This window comes from Vidua macroura, chromosome 8 (genome assembly GCF_024509145.1).
Source record: "Vidua macroura isolate BioBank_ID:100142 chromosome 8, ASM2450914v1, whole genome shotgun sequence".
Taxonomy (NCBI): Eukaryota; Metazoa; Chordata; class Aves; order Passeriformes; family Viduidae; genus Vidua; species Vidua macroura.
The window spans coordinates 15,676,367-15,692,047 of record NC_071578.1 but is presented as its reverse complement, the minus strand read 5'-3'; the positions used below and the strand labels follow the sequence as shown (position 1 = coordinate 15,692,047).

The following is a 15,681-nucleotide window of genomic DNA, read 5'->3' as shown; positions in this document are numbered from 1 at the left end:
CAGCTGTGAATTTAAGCGTTGTTACTAGACTCAGGTTTTCCTCGCAATATACAAATTGTGCCGGACTAACACTTGCTAACACATGTGTACTTCAATTTTTTCTATCTTTTCTAGTGCAGTTGATTGTACTTAAACCACTTTATAAATAGCATCAGAGAGCCATAAGAATTAGACATGCATGAACTCATGATTTCCCTGTACTGAATGAACACTCAATTTAAATGTGTAGGCACAATTCATAGGAACATATTCAATGTCTGTAATAGCATTATTGCGAGTGCCTAATCATGCATCAGTCCTGCTGTGATTGGCACAAATGCTTTAAGAACAAAAGGCATTCGAGCACTAAGTTGTTTACAGCTGAGTGTAGGACTAAAGTCAGCAGCTCTCCAGACTATTTGAAATTGATGGCAAGGCCCTAGTTGGAACTACAATGAAATTTTATTGCACCTCAAGAGCGAAAAATCTTTAGACAGTGATTTTTGCCAACCAAATGGAGAGTATTTAGTACAAGTACATTTAATTTTGTTTAATTTGAATCTCCTATTAGTCTGGTCCTGCATTTTGCAAATCATGAAAAACCAAAGAGACAAAAAAAAAAAAATCTTCTGAGGAAAAAAACCCTCTGAAACTCACTAGACCACTGAAATTTAGAAATATAATTTTGTTCGTTATAAGTTTTCTTCCTAAATGCTGCTCTCATGGCCTGCCCCTATACCAACTCTATTCTGATTCCTGGAGCTTTCTTAGTGGAAAATCCTTGGAGATTTTTACTGTACTTCCATCTTAGTACTTTCCTAGACCCAACTTTTCCAAGGAATGTTGAATAGTTACAAAAGCACACCCTTCTTTCTTGACATTTTCTGACGGGTAAAGCGTGTGGTATGAAAATTTAACCACCAGCCTCTGGTGGCCACACCTCTGGTGGTGCAGGATTGATCCTGCATCAGCTGAAACCCTTCAGCAGAGACAGAAAAAATTAAAATATTGGGGTTTGTGTTGTTGCTTAGCAAAACTATGAAACATTCTTACAGTTGTTTTCTTGTCCTTGGTGCAGGTGGAAGTGAAGCCATATGTGCTGGATGATCAGATGTGTGACGAATGCCAGGGCACTCGCTGTGGTGGAAAATTTGCTCCATTCTTTTGTGCCAATGTTACCTGTTTGCAGTATTACTGTGAATACTGCTGGGCCAGCATACACTCCCGTGCTGGGCGGGAGTTCCACAAACCACTGGTAAAGGAGGGAGGTGACCGGCCCCGCCACGTCCCGTTCCGCTGGAGCTGAACCCCGGCCGCACCCAGCAAGAAGTACTGGAGTAAATAAAATTGAGTGAAAAGAGAGCGCTGCCTCAGGGCTTAGTGTTCTGGAAATCTGTGCATTCGTCCTCGACTTTAATGAAGATATGGGTCTTTTTATTACTATTATTATTATTTACAGTCACATTACTGAACTCAGTGTCCAGTATAATACGAACCGGCAGAGTGTAACTGTACTGATTTTGCACTTTGATTCACACAAACATCTGCTTGGTACCTTAATTTCCTACACAAGACTTGTCACTAGTGACATTATGTAGACTGCCATTCTCATCAGTCTTCACTGGGCTGATGCGTATGTGATGAAGATTTTTTTTATTGTAATTATAATTATTTTTATTTTTAAACTGGAGCATGCACTTATTTTCAGAAATTTAGACTTGCCCCTAGCAGATGACTTACCAAAGGTAATATTCACGAGTAGGTGGCAGATGTAGCAAAAACTTAAACAGATATTCAGCAATCATTAGTTTGGGTCATTTAGAATAGTAATAACCCTTAAAGAAAATAAGCCTTTAGTTGCTCTCGATTTTGACTTGTAAGGATGATACCTCATAAGCTGGATCAGACTTTTTTCTTTTATTTTGCCGAGGGTTTTTTTTGTTTGTTTGTTCTGTTTTGTTGGGTTTTTTTGTTTTGTTCTGTTAGGTCTTTTAGTGTTATGTAAATGTATGCTGCAATAGCTTTTGCTGCTATTAAAATGGTATTACTAATACCATAATACTCTATTCAGGCTAGGGTATCAATTAAAAATGAATATGTGATTAAAATAGTGATGGCTGCTGAAAGGAGATCAGTATAGCATACAGAAAAGCTTCCAAGGAAGGTCAATATTTTTTGACTGCATGTTTACTTAATCAGGTTGCTGCATGCAATAAATTTTATATATGTCTAATATAAAACCTGCCCACAATGCACAAATTATGAATCTACGTAGGCTACAAAATGCTCAGTAACAAAAAAAATTGATTACTGACTGGAGGAAGGCATGCCTCAGTAAATGTAATGCTTCTGAAATTAGGATCAGCCCATTACAGAATGATCTATATTACAACAAATATAAAAACTAGCTGTAGGATATTCTTAAAAAAAATTTGTGGATGGTAGATGAAGTACTTTGCGGTGCTCTGTTATATATCGTGCAATTTATTTTATATAGTAAAGTGATTATGTCTAGTACTGTGATCAAACTTAACTGTTAAAGCCTCTGTATCTGACATTAACACATTTTTGACAGTTCGTAACAGGTACATAAACAGAAATGAGCTCTTAGTTACAATCTCTTTCCTAATGCTTGCATCATTTACGTAGCTGCAGACCTTGTCCAGAAAACCAAAGAGCTCATGCTGGCGTACATACACTACCGATTAGATAGTCTGTCAAACTACTAACCTAGGCACATTTAAGAAAGTTAGGAAACAAAGTGGTGCTAAAGAAATGTCTGCATATTAAAGTAACATGAGATGTCTGCTCTGTGGATGTGGCGTTATCTCTCTAATCCCTGGATGTATCCTGTGAAGCTTGAATACAATTAAGACCTGCTAACACAGTGGACATTTTTTTAGCATGAACTATGGGGCTGCAGATAGCATATAAATATAAATACACTTGGTATACTAATGATTGTGAGAATGTGTACACTATTTTTTTTTTTCTTTTTCCTCCTTTGTTTTTGCAGTTCTGGGGACAATCTGACTGGATATGACACCGCATAGTAGATTTAAATGTTCTGGGTTTTGTCTGTTGTGATGTCCTTCTTTGTGTCTAATTTAGTAAGTTGGTTTTCCCAATGTTTAGTTGCAAGTATTGGCTTTGAAAGGATTTTTTCTGTTTTTGGAGAAAAAAAAAAAGAAAAAATAGTTTTTTACTGGTTTAAAATGCTTATTATAATTATCCCTTTTGAAGTTACTTCTGGGCGGTTTTGTGATATTGCTTTTCCCAGCCCAGGTGTCTTTTCTGTTTTTTTTCATCTGTACAAGACATTTTGTTATGCACTACTTTTTGTATCTAGACAGTTTTCAACAGTTGGCTGATGATTTTTTTTAAAGAAAAAGGCATGCTTTCTGACTGACATGATCTTTTGCAATACCTCAATTTTGAAATATAGGAAAGAAAATGATATTTTCTAAGTAAGTTTATTCAGAAAAATATATATTAATTTAATTCTGCAAGAAAAATGATTTAACAGATGGGTAACTTTATTTTTTTCATGCTTATTTGAGTTTTTTTGAAAATGAAGAAGTTAGAGCTTTATAACTGTAATATTAAAGATCATAGCTAACCTACAGAAGTCTACCTAATTATGTGAAAGAAGTAAACCTTTTTGAAGAAATACCCCTCTTTCATGTAGAAAAATACTCCCAGAGAGAAAGAGAGCGAGAGCGAGAGAAGCTGGAAGATGTACAGTATAGCATAATGTTGGATTAAATCTGAAACAAAATCATCATAAAGAACAGGTGTAAACACAAACTCCATTTGGTGCTGAAAGTTGTGAATAGAAGGTGAAAAAATATTTTCCCTTAATTTGTATATTTATAATCAAGTGTGATTATGCACGACTGACCAGAATTGTGAGAGTTCTTCTGTTTGTATTTTTTTAAAGAGAACTTTTTTTAGTTTATTAAATTATGACATGCTCCCTTTTGTTTTGTAAATGAATGTGCCCCTGAGTTGTTAATATGTTATATTAAAAGAGGGTCCTTCAAAAAAAGTTATTTTTTAAAATATGGAGTTCTGAACTGCAACTTGACTAAGAAGCCCCTGGGTACAACAGGTCCTATTGTGGCCTTTTCTGATGTGAGACTTGAACTAGTCGATTTTTTTGAAGGCTAACCTAACCTCGACTATTTGTTGTTATGTGCAATACTGTTTGTACTGTTTGTATAAAAAAAAAGAAAAATGAAAAGAAAAAAGGCATAAATCTTTATTGCAGATTTATTTTCATTGCAGACTTTAGACATTGTGATTCACTAAAATCATTTTTCTACTGTCAAATATGTACCTTTTCTTCATGCTGGTATTTTTTCAATAGTAATGTAGCCTTTGTACTGAGACAAATTTTCATTGTTATTTTTAGAAAGATTTTTTGCTAAGAAAAAAATTAAACATATTTACATATTTTTCATTTTTATTTCGTATTTTCTTTAAGGAGTGCTTTCTCAACCATTAATATAGTTGTTTCTGGGAGAGACTTTCATATCTGGTCAATGTCATTAATATTATTTTGTATTTTTACTTGGAATAAATTAATTTTATGATGCTGATTCTTTAAAAGTTTATTTTTTTCATTTTCAGTTATTTTTGAAGCTAAAATCTTTGTAATATTGTTACTAAAGTGTCTAGTTTTTTGAAATGCAAAGCTTTATGTATTAACTTGCTGATGTGGTTTACAATAGTGTGGCAATGATGAAAATGGTTGGTTATGTAAAGTGATTGGAAAATTGTAACAGAATTGGGCAATAAAATGACAGAATGAAGCAGAAAAAACGTGATATTTTGAAAAGCCTTTTCCTTTATCAAAATGATTTAGGGAGATAATAGGGATGTCACAGTACCAGTTCGCTGTCTAGATTTATACACCACCAGTGTTGATGAAATACTATTGCCGTTATAAGGAACTAAATCTATTGAACAATGGGTTTTTGACCCTGCCCATTCAGCATAATTCTTCATTACTTTTCTTGTCATGAACTTAATAAACTCTCTTTTCAATAGCCTTAGATTGAACCTCCGAAAATATATATTCTTCATTGTATTTTGCCACCGTGTTATTTATTTAACGAAATTGCCCCTTTCCTGCACAAGTCCCTCTCTGCATGCGTTTCTCAGTGGCAGTGTGGAGCAGATTGTCGGTGCCCACAGCATTTCCTAACCCAGCCACCCCACGAGGGTGGGAGCTGCCAAGTTAATGCAAAACACTCTGTCCATCCCCTGGTAGCAATGCAGTAACTCATATTGCCGCCACGTCTGAACAGCCGTTCAGCTTCTTTGTCTTTCTCCGTTCTTCTCTGCCTCTCTTGTGTCTTTGTCCCTTTTTTCTTTTGTATTGGCAATACCAAGGGCCAGTATCAAAACGCTTTTCACCTCCATTTCTTTCCATCACCTTTGTTTCCCTATGCAGCCAGAAGAAACCCCTTCCTGAAGCCAGTGACTCTGTTCTGGCACCTGAAACAATCCAGACTAAAACTGGTGTTGCGTAAACAGGGCATACAATGACTTTCTCTAGACAAAACTCTTGCTTCCACAAGTTGCTGATGACCTTTTAGACTTAACTTCTGCTCGAGTGTTAGAGTGGCTCGTCTGTGACTTGTGGGAAGAAATGTGCCCAGAGTTGGTCTATTGTGTATCCTCTGTGTGTTCAGTTCTGTAAGTAATGTATAGACTAGATCAAATAGTGAAGTAAAATTTAGACTCAAATTAGGTACTACTGGTTGGAATGTACACAAATTGCAAACAAAGGAGATTAAGGAATGAAGAGGGAATAAAAAATTCCTGCTAAGTGGTACAAAGTTTATGCTTATATTTCTGCCGACATGCTTGTATTTTATAGCCTGCTAGCAAGGCATGGGCTAAAACAAATTGTATTGCAAATATGCAGTTAGCAAATAACTTTGCTGATTTCACTATCTGTTAGAGTAGTAAAAAAAAAAAAAAAAAGGAACAAAAAAAAAAGGCGCTTAACTGGGAAAAGCTCCCATGTTAATATTTCAGTATTGTGACATCTCTACTTGCAAGGTATGAGTGAAAGATTAGTCACAGATTTGTAGAAATGTCTCTTTTGTTTAATCTGGCTTGTATGTAGTTGCTTTTATGCTGGTTTGTATGATGTCAGCTAAACCCTTTTTCTTTTTCTTCCTTCCTTTCTTTTTTTTTAAACAGACAAACTTCTTAATCTCTGCTGCTATAGTGTTCTATCATACCACGGAGTATTTTATATTCATGTTAGTGACTACTCTATACCCCAAATGGGTAGCTGGTCAGAAATCACATTGGTCACATAAGTCTGACACACTCAAATTTACATGACAAAAAGTTCATCAGTAAGTAGAAAACCAGGGTGCTAACGAGATAATTTTTGCTCTTTTTTCTTTTCTGGATGTAGTTCTGTTGGGGTATAAAGTATTAGATATTTGTAATTTTACTGTCAAACTAATGGACATAACTTTTAGAGCATTCACAGCTAAGATCTCTGTACTTGTTTTTCAACTAATTTTAAATGTACTGTATCTTTTATTACATGTTCTCTTAGATTGTTTTTGCTAGTAATTCTAACAAGGCTTCTTCCTTTTTGGCTTGGACTAATGCTTGTATGGAACTGCAGTACTGTGACTAAACATGGAGCTCAATGCTGCTATTGCTTACAACTGCTTAAACTTTGTAGTTTGAACTTTATTTTTTTCTGTAATAACTTATTAAATATAGTTGTATGAAGTACTGATATTTGTCATCCTTTGCACATGCTAAGGAAATCTTGGGATATGCATTATGGGAATGTAAACTAGATATGAAACCCCCAAATCTTGTACTAGAAAACTGTTTACTAGATAAGGTTAAGCAAAGACACACCTTACATGCACACAAGCTGTCTTTTCTAGTTATTTTATAATGCAAGTATATGGTCCAATTATGTATTCTCTCTAAAATAGAAAAGCCACCTTAAAGATGTATTTATTATGCTAAACGGAATGTAAATACAAAAATATATATGATGGAAACATTTTTGGGAATGTAGAATCAAGTACCTTTAGAAAAGGAACTGTTGAATTATTTTCTCTGAGCTAAAGAAAAGTTGCTGCCTAACTTACTGCACTCTTTTATTAGCAGTTTGACAGTGGTTGCAGGCAGAAATTAGACTGATCAGTTAAAAAAAGAAAAAAAGCACTGCATCAGAAGTTTGTACAAGTTTTTTAAGAATAGGAGACAATTAAAGCTCAGCAATACAGCTGTTTGTGGAAGTGCCACAGGACACTTCCTTGAAAAAATGTGAATTCTTCTATGTCAGGGCAAGTGAAAGCCTCAAAAATAGTGCATGGTCTGTCACTGCTTTCTTCTAGTGTCTACACGAAGGCAGCTCAAGAGCCCTGCTGGAACTATCAGCACTAGAAATTACAGGCTGACTTGTTTTCAAGCTGGTAGTGAGTGACTGTAACTTTCAGGAGAATGCTGACTGCTCTGCCAGGAGAAGTGCTTTTACAAGGCAGTGATCTGTAATATTAATTTCTGGACTGAACAGAATGTATGAGAAGCTGTGAACTTCTTAATTCAGAGCTAAATTTGAGAAGGGAGTTCTTAAAAACACCTTCCAATTAATTGTTTAGTGTAGCCTCTCACAGTACAATATTCCAAGTCCATCTGGACAAAAATCAATCTGAGTTTAGCCCCTCCTCAATTAAAGAGAAGAGTTGTGGGAAGAAGTGCAGCTCCTTTGAACCTTCTAATCCTCAGTCCTTCTCTTGATAAAGTCAGCCATGCTGCTGGCAAGGTACACTGATCCTGACAACTCCCTTCTCCAGATGATAACAGCCTTTGCCTGCATTAAAAAAAGGCTGCAGTAACTTAATTTAAACCAGTGCACTTTACAAAAGGTTGCTTGGCCTCTTTTACTTTTACTTGGTATGTGTTATTTTGGCAAACTGAACTAAAATAGTCGCCTATGTGACTGTGGAAGTGTATTAAGCTTCTTTAGAATTGCTCCCAAGTTAAACATTTTTGCATTGAAGGCACCAAAGCAACGTGTTCCCCCTCACACAGACCTGCAGAAAAGCTGAAGCTTAGCTCTTAAAAGCCATAATCTGCTTTCCTCTCTTTAGCAAAAGATAAACAGCATGAGCACAGGGGCAGAATTGCTGCATTCTCTCCCAGGGATGAACCCAGAAATGGGTTTTAAAACAAGAAACCTATGTAACCTGTTTTCATAAAAATGTTACAAGCTACTTGCAAAACCCTTTTAAAACACAATTCGATTCTGAACACAGGAGAAATTTGAATGCACCAGCTGCACACACAGACGATGCCTGCTCAAATGAATTCTCTCTCCCCTGGGGTAAGCAAGTTTTTGCAGTTTATTTTGGGTGACAAACTGCTCATACAGCAATTAGAGAAGGAAATGTGATAAAGGTCCAGAATCTCCCCCTTTTCCTGTTTTTGAAGGAGAAATAAACTATCAGCAAGTATAAAGTCATATGGCAGCCTCTTGGCAACAGCTGGGACAGAATTCGTGCTGTCCCACCCAGAGCACAGAAGCTTCCCAGTGTGTCTGTGCCTACCATTACTTGAGTACTATGGGGAGGCACCTGGGGCTAAATCAGTAAAACCAGGTCTCCATTTAGGAGCTTGAGTGATGTTTATTTGCTACCAACTTCCTAAAATCCTCTTTGAGCTGCTGCACTAGCATTGCTTGGCCCTGTGTTTTTGTGAACAGGAGTATATAAAGCTGCTCATATCGTAATATTTCACAATTGTTCAATAATCCAAGATCTACTTAGATTCTCAGGGTATTTCCCTATAATTTTTCACCTGCAGGCCTAAATACAGAAAGCACTTACAAATGTATTTATCATCTTTCACATACTGGAGAACAGAGGTGTATTTCTCCTTCTCTATCCAATAGTCTCAGCGGTCAAAACACTTGGGGATATCTTTATTTTTTACTATTTTCTTTTTCAAAATCTCCTGCACTATGGAGCAAGAACTAAACCTATTTACTCATGGGTGTGGCAACTACTCTTAACTATTTTGTGATACATATTTTGCTCTCTATCAAGTGAAGAAGAATGGTCTCTGGAAGAGCACAAGCATCACCATTAAGGTAAATAATCAAAGTGGTTGTTCATAAAATTACATGTAACAAGATCATGCCCTCTGATACACCTTCTTGACTTCCTTGCCAGCTTCAGCATGTACCCACTGAAGTACATGAAAAAGTACACTGAAGTCTGAAAAAGAGATAGAGCTGGTACAATTAATATGCAAAATAATTCTGCAAAACACTGCCAAAAGTCATGGCAAAGATATATGATCTCATCTCATCTGTCCTCCAAAATCTTTGCTTTTCAGAATTACAAAACACCCTCTAATCTCATTGTCAAACTACAGAACATGGTCAGAGTCAAATAACAGCCATGAAATTCTAGGAGATGGGCAAAATCTTGTTCACAATGTACCTAACTCCTCCAACTGTGCCTTGTGCATATTGTTGTACTCAGGGCCCACAGAATCACAGCATAGATAGACACATGTGCCAGAAACGTCCTGCTGAGCAATCTGCCTCTACCTTTCTTGCTTCTGACTGGGCCTGCATGCTACCATTTGTAAATGGGCAAATTTCAGTCACTCTGGCAGAAATAAGCAAGAGTATTTGATGATTACATTGAACTCAGAAACAGGACAGAAACCAGAACCAACAACTCCTCCCTCCCAAGTACAAGCCTTTCACTTAGTAAGTCATTCCTATGCTCCACCCTCTCAGTCTAGAGAAACCTGATTTGTTTTATATAAAGTGGAACAACAGAAAGCAAAAGCCTTACTCCAGTCACAGCATGATGCAAGTAAGCACTACTGTTGTATAAAACACTGTGTGATAAACCACCCTGAAAAGAAACTAAATTAGCCCATGCTAAAGCACCTTGAGTAGCTCTGCATCACATTTACTTACAGGTGCCTAACTCAAGAACAAGGATTATGCTGTGGCCACCACAAACTAAACAATTAGACACAGTGATGTTCAAATTTGACATCACTGGCATAATTTGGAGATTCAGCTTTGAGACCTTGACTTGTTTTCCTTTTTCTCAGTTCAGATTTTTATTAAATGTGTACATTAGGGGCTTAGGTTGCCCTACTCAAACATTCTAAATATTGATACCAGACAGCAGCAGAAAATACATACTCCAACAAGCACTGAGAAAAAATTATTTGCCACACAGAGGAAAATTACTCTAAAGTCTTGAAGTGCTGAAGAACCTGCACTCTATGAGGCAAAACAAAAACAATTGATAATTCAATCACACCCTCTTGCACCCCTCCATGCCTCTCATCCCAATCCTACAAAGGACAAAAAAAAGCAAATCCAGCAATAGAATGTTTAAGCACTTTTCTGTCAAGAGAGGCAGAGAAGTACCATTACTTTATGGCCATATAATGAAAGCACTACCCTCAGAGCAGGATAAGATATAAGCATGGCAAACTGTAACTGTCTCTTGCTAATGTTCAGTTCTGGAAAAATCCATCAGATACCAGGGAACTTAAGTGCTAAAATTCCTTCAGTAAAACTATTTTAATCACTGCCCTGAAAAAAAAGTTTAGTATAGACATACAACCAGAAGGCCAGAAAAAATCCTGGTCATGAGGAGATACGACTTACTGAGTCTGGAAAACTGGAAATCACTATTACATAACCCAGTAACTTCTGTAATTAACTCCCTGCTGTGTAATGGCTGTTGACATCTCATCCTCAATGAAATTGGGGGTTGTAAGAGACAAAGAAAAACAAATGCTAAGATATGTGATATCTTCTGCATTTATCAGACTATTCTTACACAACATATTAGATAACCCTTAAATCTTAAATTTACCTCCATCTTGTAAGTCTTAGCTCCACTGAACAGAGCCTATAGAGTGTAGAGTACATGTATAAAGTAAGAGGAAAAGCAGAAAAGTGTGGGGATGGACCTCTTCTGCAGTTTAGACTTTTATTAACACAGTAGCTGTGACACACAAAAGGACTCTTCACACAAACATAGCTCAGTCTGCCTTTGACAGCGCAACTGCAGCCCTGAGCTGAAGATGTCTGCCGCTGCTCTTGAGTAGGACATCCACTTTTGTTTGGAAAGGGCATGATTTCTATCTTGTGTTTGATTTCTTGTTTCTGAACGACGCGAGGGCAGATAGGTGACAATGGCCTTTCCACTGAGGAGTGATGCCAGAAATAGGACAACACTACATGACATTCTCCTTTTACTCTTTTAAATACTACTCAGGCTTATGCTCTCCTAACCTAGTTTTGAGTAGAATTTAGAACTATATTTATAGCAGCTTTTCCACTCAGTGAACCTGCCTTCACTTGCAGAAAGGATGTTCTCTAGTAATTAAGTTATGTATTATAAACTGCAGTATTGCCCCTGAGCAAAACAGATCGGGCTAAGCCTGCCCACTTTTGATCCCAATTTCCTAATTATTATGGATCACCCTCTTCACTTGGGTTTCTGTCAAGTGTGAAGAGTTCATGGGGATTGGTTGTATCAGTTCTTTTCACAGGGGAATTAAGCTGCATTCAAAATGCTGCAGGAGGTAACACAGAGTCAGCAAGTTGCATTGCCCTTCTCTCAGACAGTCCTTTTAAATCATGCTCTGAAGGAGGGATGTAACAGAAATAGCATTAGCCAGAAATGAACACTTCATATCAAATACTCAAGCTGAATCTTTGCCCAATTTCCACACCAATTCCAAATGTGCTATCAGATTAGAAATTTGGGGGGGGTTGTCATCCATTTTGTGATTCTTGCAGAAACAGGACTGTGAGAACAACTCGTTGGCCTCAGGAAATGGAGTCAGTGGAGTCACTCAGCTGCAATATGCAAATTCTGAAAATTTGGTTCTCTCAGCTTCCAAAAGCTCAGGCTGTACAGCTGAGCCAGAGCCATGTGACTGTGAGTCTGCCCAGCTCTTGCTAAAATGGGTTCTCCCTGGCTATCTCCAGCACACATACTGTTCCCACAGACTGAGCCTGTCATCACCAGCTGTCCCACCTGCTTGGGCTCCTGGGGCCCTTCTGCAGCTCCTCCTATTACCCAGCCATTTGCTTGTAATAGCTGCACCCTGGCAGTGGGACAAGGCAGTTGGGGAAGATGCTGGTTCTCTCTAGATCTAAAGAACAAGATATCCCTTCTGAGGCTTTAGAAGGGGCTGATATCACTGCTCTGTCAGTTCCACCTCTCCCCATGAGCACAGTCCCAGACATGCTCTAGACCCTTACACATACCTCTCAGATCATCCTTGCTCTCAAGTATGAACAGAAGCTTCAAGTGCACAGCTGAGGAAGGGAGAGAGCAAAACCTCACTGGGCTGTCTGATGCAACCCACTGAGCTGCATCCTCCCAAATATTCTACAGTAGCCAGGAAAATGTGTCAGAAACTGAATTCCACTTCCCGCTGCTTTGCTTTGAGATATTTGGGGTGCACCTTGGAACAGCTGTGCATTTGCTGACTGCAGTTCTGTCAGTACAGCTGACAGCAGCTCCCAGCTACTTCTTGTGTTTTTTCCAGCTGGAGGAAGAGCTGAAGATGAAGTCAGCTAGGATGTAGTGGAGACAGTGGTGTTCAAGGTGCTCATTTAGCTAGACCAACTCTGATGTGAAGTTACACACTTAGCTGTAAATGGGAAAAAAAAAAAAAACTTCCCAAGGAAATCTGCTTTTTGCCATTCTCCCATTTTGACCTGGGCCAGGCTGGACAGGCTCTGCTCTTCAAGGGAGAGATGTGGTTAAAAAGGAAGAGAAAGGACTACAGTGTAGGGCAGTACTGTCTTCCTATTATAGATTCATTCTTCCATGGCCAAGGGCTGATGGCCTGCAGACATTTCTTAGTACAGGGGAATAATAATAAAAAATAAACATACAAAAAATCACTTCCCAGATGAAAGAAGAAACTACCTCACTTGTACAGGTTATGGTGCAATACAGTGAAGGATCCATTAAAAAAAACAAATCAGGACAAGGAATAGCACCTTAGATTTAAATATATTTCCCTTACTTACAAATGTCCCAAACAGCCCTTCCTCTCCCTTAAGATTTAAGCTGCTATATCTTCTCCCCACTTCTATGAACAATGTTTATCTCACGTATAGCATGGAGCTGATGTAGCTTCATGTACCAGTTCAAAGGAGCTTACACATTTCTCTCCCAATCCTGGTGCAAAAGCAATTCCATTTCCAATACATCTTCTGGCTCCTGTGTTGCTCTACTTATAAACTTTGTGGAACAAGCACCCAGCATGTAAAAGTGTGTGTAAAATTTTTGCCAGTTGTCTGGGTTGTACTTTCATTCAACAAGTCTCAGCTTCAGCAATCCACATTGTATGGCCTCTCAAGTAAACCATCCTATGTTTATTCCCATCAAGGTATCTGTCCAATGCATAAAATACAGAGTCTTACAGGATGGAAGCTAAAGCAGATTTGCTGTCTGTGCTGACAGAGCAAAGCATGTTACCAGTTTTCTACCACGAGAGAGTAAAGCAGAAACGTTGTTAAATTTGGAGGAAGACTCCTGCGAGCCAAGATTTGAAGAACTATAGAAGTCAGAAATTCCCCAGTCAGCAATGCACTTTTAAACACAAGCCTGACTGACTGGAATTACTTATGTGCTTAAAATTACATGGACACTGAAGTAATTGCCAAATTGGGGTCAACAGCTATATCTGACATGGTGAGCCAAAACATTCCCTACCCCAGTATGTCCCAATGTTCCTGCTCTTGAACCTGCACAAAGACCTGTGCCATTAATATGTAACTGAAGCCCTTGACTGAAAGGCTATGAAGGACCTATTGCTAAACATTAAGCTAGACATTTGTCCACCTGGACAAAGATCATATGCATGTATGTGCAGCTCATTAAAGCCAGATGTAACCTGTAAAGACAAATGAGCTGGCCAGCAATCCTCTCAGATTTTCTGGACAGCTGTGTGCGTGCTTTCAGAATGTACTCTGATGACATGCAGGACAAGCAGATTCCAAATCCAACTTCTGAATGAGGACATGAACCTCGGACTGAAGGAAATTCCTCTGGTTTGTTATCTGTTGAGCCTTTCATCTGCATTTGGTCCCGACTGAGGTAACGACACCTCATCAAATGGTTTCTAAGAATATCATACACATTGCTCTGAGTGCCTGCCACATCATTCAGAGCTGAGTGCCACAGCACAGGGAATTAGCCCTTCCTTTCCATTTGTGGCCCTTAGATGAGAGAGTTGTTGATTCAGCAGATCATTTCAGAGAAAAACTAATATCTGCCCCTTTTCATATCAGGTGGGGAGCTGAAAATTCAGGGTTGGCAGATCAAGCAGACTGCAGGCAGAGAGATTGCACACAGAGTCAGGATGTTCTCTGACATGATCCTATTTATGAACAGTGAATATGAATTCCTCCTTCTGTCAGTAGAGGAGAAATACATGAAACAGGGACAATATTTTAGGTCACAGCTGCAAATGCCTTTGAAGGTGAAATTGTTGGTGTGGAAAAACATTTAGTACTGTCTTAATCAAATTTCACTGTAGGGTCAAACTGAAAAAATAAAAAAGGATGTAATTAAAAATTGAAGTCCAAAACTGTTCCTCAAAATTCCTACTCAGCTGCTGCATAACCTTGAAGCTGTCTGAACTCTCTGGCTGACTAAGTTGCCTAAAGGTGCCTCTGCACAGACCCAGAACTACCTGCCCTGGCAAAGCAGAGTAGGTCACTATATAGTAGCTGCCTGAAGAGTACCAAAATCCAAAGAGCAAATGCTTTTGTAGACCTGCATCACACAGTTTCATTTCCCACCACCAATCCTCCACCTTTTCTCACCATTCATAAGAAAGCTTCAGTTGCAATGATATATTAAGGAAGAAAGAAAAAAAATTAGATGACTTCAAGGATACACAGGTGTGAGTTCCACGTGACATTGCCACATGCTACAGAAGGGCAAGATGTCAGGTGTACTGCTGTCCACACCACTTCCTCTTAGCTCCTCCTGGTGAAGTCGCATTGCCGAGTATGAAAGCATGAACTGCCCTCAACACGGGGCGGGTTCAGAATTCCCCAACCACCCAACAGGCATCCAACAGCCTATAAAGATGCACCTGCCCTACTGGGTTTGTGAGATATTATTAGCTGTCCCTATATGCACTGCAGATGAGTGAATTATGAGCCTGCCTTGAGGATCAGCAGGTCTAGTGACCTGGTGTTATTTCTCAAAAACTTGCAATTACTAGTAATGCATGTTACTCAACTAGAAGGCAAATTAGAATAGTCTACCATGATGATACCAACAGAGTATCTAAACCTGGACCACTCCCCTGACAGAAATATTTTCTCTGATTACAGAGGACATTCTGGTAGTCACAAATATTCTGAGGGAAAACACACAGACCACAATTTTTGTGTTGCATCTATGGATTAATTAGTGTCACTTCCTACGTTTAAAGTGCCTTGTACTGGAGAAGTAGGGTGAAGTAAACTGTATATACTCTACACATATTTAAATGTGCCCTCCTATGATTACATCAGTCACTCTGTTTATTAAAATGTTTGTGGGGTAGGGGACTTCCTTTAGCTTTTGAAACAAAGAAATTAAAGGCCAGAATACTTGCAACAGTAACTGTCTTTGCAAGTAC

The 15,681-nt window shown here is 38.4% G+C and overlaps 1 protein-coding gene across 13 annotated transcripts in view; it reads left to right on the top strand.

Annotated features, from left to right (window-relative positions):
- The window catches only part of CPEB3 (cytoplasmic polyadenylation element binding protein 3), an 81,127-nt gene extending 74,376 nt beyond the window's left edge, over positions 1-6,751 (top strand). For all 13 annotated transcript variants that reach the window (XM_053983279.1, XM_053983275.1, XM_053983274.1 and 10 more), the window contains one exon: positions 1,058-6,751. In XM_053983279.1, the coding sequence (XP_053839254.1) occupies positions 1,058-1,285 (228 nt within the window). In that variant the 3' untranslated portion in view covers positions 1,286-6,751. The remainder of the gene's footprint in view (positions 1-1,057) is intronic.
- Positions 6,752-15,681: the final 8,930 nt, after the last annotated feature.